At 47.8% G+C, this 5,616-nt stretch overlaps 1 protein-coding gene across 1 annotated transcript in view; it reads left to right on the top strand.

The window, feature by feature from the left end:
- RHOJ (ras homolog family member J) overlaps positions 1–5,616 on the top strand; it is an 81,342-nt gene that overhangs the window by 70,274 nt on the left and 5,452 nt on the right. Inside the window, exon 3 of the mRNA XM_019550851.1 lies at positions 2,175–2,339. Within this exon, the coding sequence (XP_019406396.1) occupies positions 2,175–2,339 (165 nt within the window). The remainder of the gene's footprint in view (positions 1–2,174; positions 2,340–5,616) is intronic.

Genomic DNA, 5,616 nt, shown 5'->3' with positions numbered 1-5,616 from the left:
AAAATTATAACGTTTGGTTTTAAAAAATGTCGAACCACAGTGTATGCCTATGGAAAACGTTGCCCAGGTCTCTGCATAAGAATGAACTCTTTGCACTTGCTTATTCAAAGTAGGACAAGGATGAGGTCAGGGATGACCTAAAGCAATATGGTGCCCTGCATGCACCATTGTTGTAGGCCCCACCAATGCCCTGCCTGCATGGGTGGGAACACTGACCCTCCTCCATCTCCAGTTTATTTTGGCTCCCTTCCAAGAAAGCAGCAATATGAGATTTGATCCCAGATTCCCCGACTACAGGATACAGAGGTCTCTCACACCCTCTTCCAGCTCCCACTACCCACAATCCAGGAGCTGAGAAACTTCTGCTAAAAAAAAAAAAATTTTCCTCCAAACCGGCAAAATGTTTTGGTTTCATCCATTTGATATTTTCTAACCAAAAATAAAAAAGGGGGTAGCCATCAGAAAATCCCCAACCTGATCTAATCTAGCTCCTCATTGTACTACTCCAAACGCATTCATCCATTTCACATAGGTTGCAAAATCCCAGCAACTACTCCGTTTTCCTTCACTCATATCAAAACAGCTGACTAAGTGGTACATCTCTGCTTTGAGCTGACTGAAAGCACGCTGTTTGCACAGCTACCTGGGAAGAAGACATCTTCCCTCACAAGACAAAGGCCTGTGGAGACATTAAATCACCTTGAATCATAACTGGATTTGAGCTACTTAGCTGCTTTTAGGTTTCCATGATGAGAATTTCTGATCTTGATTGACAGGCTGCTAAATATACTGTGAGATGGTGATGCAACTGTATAGCCCAAAGGCCTGTTTTTGTTGTTCAGGGTCATGTCTATAATATCAGCTAAGAAGAATACAGCCCATAATATGTACTGTATTGTAAAGCACATGACATATTGGTTCTCCAACAACAATAATTACCTGCAAGAGCAATGGCCATCAAATTCCTGGGATTATGGCCTATTGCCTAAAGGCTGAGGCCAGCAGGCACAGTCTAAGAGCTGCGTCTTATAGAAACGGCACTTTTCTTGTCTTGCTATTGCTGCTGGTGACAGCACTTGTTTATCGTGTTATCACCCCACTGCCCATTGCCAGGAAAATAAAATACCAGCTCAGCCTTGCTCCTCAATGCCCAGGTAGGAGAGGTTCACAGAGTGGAATTAAGACCTAATCAGTGGCCTTGGTACATGATCACCCTACAGCCCCTCTGCAGCTGCTCTTTGCCTGACATTTATCAGCCCCCACAGACACTGGGGCTAGGGACAGACATTACACGAACAGGTTTAGGTGATCAGAAACTGGTTTAAACCTGTAACAGAACAAATGTTCAGTGCATATAAACTGGTTTGAAAATGGCTGAAATAAATTTGAGATACACCTGGTTGAATGTAGTATCAGACTTAAATGATTTGGCTCAAACCAGTTTATGCAATGTCTGTCCCAGACTGCTTGCTGATTTAAGCTAAACCAGACTCCCCCGGTATCCTGACATGCTGTCTGGGCTGGGCTGGGCGGGGCTGTCTGCTCCATAGCAGAGCTGGCCCCTCTCTTTTGTTCCCTGGCTGGAGCTCCAGCAGAGACTGCAGACATCTGCCTGGCTTGTCCCTGCTCCCCCACTACTCCTCTCCCCATCCCCTCTGCCTTGCACAGATACCGCTTGGCATTAGCTAGCAGACCACATGCTGGCTACGGTTCATTATGTGGCGAAGGCAGAATCAACAGGTAGCTGGTAATGTCCCTCTGTTGTTTTCTTAATGGGCTGATAAACACTGAGTTAGGGGTGATAAACACTGTGTTATCAATTCCCTGCTGGGTTGGTCAGAAGAAGAGGGAACCCCTCCCTACTCAGAGCATCCTGCTGGGACCTGGCCATGCCCCCTCAGCTCAGTACTGAGGAAGGGGAGGGAGGGCTGCTCTAGTGCCCCCCAGCTTCTAGCCTGAGCCACTGCAGGCATGTGCCAGCATTTCTGGGATGTCTCTGCTGTTACAAACTGATTCAGCCTGGCCAGGTTAGACTAACCTGCAAAGACGGTGTCAATTCAGGCTCAGGCTTTTTGAGCGTCTGTCCCTAGCCTGAGGGACAGTATTGGGCACTTCATGATGTGCTTGCAGAGATGCTACATGGTGATAATACACTTGATTTTGCTCTCTGACAGGAGGACTACAACCAACTGAGGCCTCTGTCCTACCCCCACACAGACGTATTCTTGATCTGCTTCTCAGTGGTGAACCCTGCCTCTTACCACAACGTCCAAGAAGAGTGGGTGCCTGAACTGAAAGACTGCATGCCTGATGTGCCTTACGTGCTCATAGGAACACAGGTAGCTGCTTACTATTCTGGGAAGTGTCCCAACCAACGCAAGGGGTCTTGAACTCACCACACAGTCAGCCCCATACCCCCTCAAAACCAGGAGAAATGTGCTAGGGCTCAGGCTTTCCTGCAGTGCCGAGTTCCCCTGAAAGCTTTGTTTTTCTGCACACACCCTGGGAGTGGGAGCCATGGGTGTTGGGGGAAACCTTGTACTTTTGTCTTGATGTAAACACTCAGTCACACCCGAACTATGGAGCCCGATACTGGGGGCTGAAGTTTGCATGAACTCAAACAAACCACGAGGCCTCACCAAATACTATGCAAGCAGAACTCCCCAAGCTTCACAGTCCTATGCTCACTACTAGAGAGCTCCTTAAATCACTGTGGTTAGGGGCAAAGCATTACGTTCACGTACATGTCTCTGGAAAAGGAGAGATATGTCATCCCTCAGTATTCAACCCTTTCTGCAAGTGACCCCCTGAATAAAGCCCTTTTTAGTGTCTATTACTTCTTCCAGAGCAGCAAGGCAGTCAAGGGTGCTTCCTTCACCCAGAAATTCAGTGCATAGGAACTGCCAGACTGAGGACCCAAGATCCATCTCCTCCAATGTCCCCTCCCTAACAGTGCCCAGCCCCCATTGTGTTGAAAAAGGCATGAAGTCCAGACTAAGGAGCTGTTGGACAATCTCTCCTCCACAGGAAGCTTCGCCTGATTCTCTAATAGTTGCAGATCGCCTGAAGTCCCAAAGCCTGAAGTTTAATCTCTCTTCCAAAGAAAGCAGGTCTTTTCCTAAGCGAAAGGACTAAGCTAGAAATCAGATCTGTTGTTATTATCTGGGATGCTCCTTCACACCCAAGCTAGGGGAGCTGGCACCGGTTCTGCCATGTCATTTTTATCCATATATGGGATCCCACCTACTCTGCTACTTTCACAGCACAGGTCAACAAAGACATGGAGAGCCCAGTCCCCCTAGGCACTGAGCACCCGCCTACAACGGCTAGAAGCCTTTTGACTGATGGTGATCCTGCCTCTTCCTGGCTGGGGCACATAGCCTATAAAAAGGCACAGGGGAAAACGAGTCTTTGCCAAATGAGGAAGATAATTTTTCACATTTCTAAAAGAATGCTGAAAATAACAGGGAATAGCAACGCACTCATGTATGCCGAGGTTTTTTAGAGATGGATTTACAGGATGGCAGTTCCCTAGACAATCAGCATCCAGCTTGGTGCATCTTTTGAAAGGGCTTAAAAAAATATATCATCTTTTCTTAAAAAATGACTTTATAAAAGTGTTTTGCTCTGCTGGTTGCAGTACCGTTGACCTGCTGATTTGACAAGAGCAGGCCTATGCTACAGTCATAAAGGGAGCTGTCACTCAAAGGCTTTGCATTTGTTTATTTAAGGACCCAGGCTATTCTGCCCTGACATGCTGCGTTATGACTCCCTTAAGGCTCAGTCTTGCAGTCCACGTGTATACAGAACCTCATTAAGGCCACTGGAAGTGTAACTTGCCCCAAGATAGACAGCTCAGACTCCCAGACTTGATTGGAAGCTGCAGGCACGTTTTCAAGGGGAGCGATAATAAATATAATGAAGAACTAAAGTCGCACAAGCAATCAGGCAACTTAGCCGAACTTCAAGACTCATCTACGGTTTAAAAGGGACATTGAATAAGTGAAAGGGATTCATAGCAATCATACAAATCACAGAGAAGTGGGGCTGGAAGGGACCTCCAGAGGTCATCTAGTCCAGTGGTTCTCAATCTTTTTTATACCAGGGCTGATTTGTAAACATTAATGGCCAGTCCTGACCCAGTGCCCCTCACTCCCAACCCATTACCCCCTACCCCAGCCCCAGCTCCTGCAGTGTGTGGGGCGGGGGGGGGGCATTGAAAGGGCCCAAGCAGCCCCTCGCAGGCTGGAGCTCTGCCAACCTGCAAGGGAAAACCATGATTTCCCACATTTTTCTCCTTTAGAGAAACCATGTTTTAAAAGTTTGTTGAGCCATTTTTAAAGTTTGCTTGTGACCCTTGCCTATATTCTTGTGACCCACTTTTGGGTCACAACCCACAGGTTGAGAAACACTGATCTAGTCCAACCCCATCTGACCCACAATCATCCTTATCCAAACCATCTTATACAAATCCATAATCTAACCTCTTAGTAAAACTACCATCAACCCTGACATGACATAAGGCATAACACCCTAACCTGCCATGGGTAAAGCAGGGGACAATGGCAGTCAACATCCCGCTTCCATTAAAGTTTGTTAATATATGCTTAAGAGATCCCAGGTACAGGGCCATGTCACCTGCTACAGAGAGAAGCAAAAACCCCTTCAGTCTATACCAACATAACCATGAGCTAAAATTCCTTCCCGATCCCAAATATGGTGATCAGCCTGACCCCGAGTGAAGAGGTAAGACCCTCTACCCAGAAACCTCTGGCATTCAGTCCCAACAGAAGCACTGGCATGCCCAGCCTTTGCTGCAGCCAACATCCAATGCCTCTGAGGAATACTTTAAAAAAAAACCCAAAAACCTAACACAAAGCAGAAAAACAGGGGGAAGGGATTCCCTCCCAGTCCCATGAGGCAACCAGAAGTGTGGGAAATATCCATAGTACAGAAATACGCAACCCTCAACACGCGTGCCAATTAGTGGCATGAGGGGACATTTTCCTCAGCATGCCAGGAGGTGTGATGAGGAAAATGTTAAAAAATATATATATTTTAAGTTGCTGCTCTGGGCTGCTCCCCATGTCTGTGGTGGTGCATCTCGGAACCTGAAAAAATCAGAGGAGCTGCTCCCACCTATTTTGCAGGTTCCCCTACGCATCCCCCTCACCCCACCACTCGCTGGTCCCTCCTGATCAGCGAGGAGGCAAAAACCAGGGTTTTAAATACGGTGCCGTTTTTGCCTCTTGGCCAGTCAGTAACACATTGTGGAGCTGCCATGGCCCCTTGGCCAATCAACAATGAGCAGCAAAAATGGCTCTATATTTAAAACTGCAGTTTTTGCCTCCCCACTGATCAGGAGCAAGCAGTGGGGCACACAGGGGACCCTTCAAGATTAAAGTAGCCACCGTTAATTTGGTTGGTTCCTAATCATGGGTGACTTATAGGGGAGGAAACAATGGGGCATGTGCCCCCCCCCAATTTCCACGAAGGCTGCTGGCAGGGGCCCAAGCGGCTTGTGCCACACTGCTGACCAGGTCTGGAGCTGGGGCTAGGGTAGCAGCAAGCAGCCTGAGCCCAGCCACCACACTGTGCAGCAAGCCTCCCCCGGCA

The sequence above is a fragment of the Crocodylus porosus genome, unplaced genomic scaffold, assembly GCF_001723895.1.
Source record: "Crocodylus porosus isolate Cpor-Errol unplaced genomic scaffold, CroPor_comp1, whole genome shotgun sequence".
Taxonomy (NCBI): Eukaryota; Metazoa; Chordata; order Crocodylia; family Crocodylidae; genus Crocodylus; species Crocodylus porosus.
Note: the sequence above shows the minus strand (reverse complement) of the source record. Positions and strands in the feature narration are given on the sequence as shown.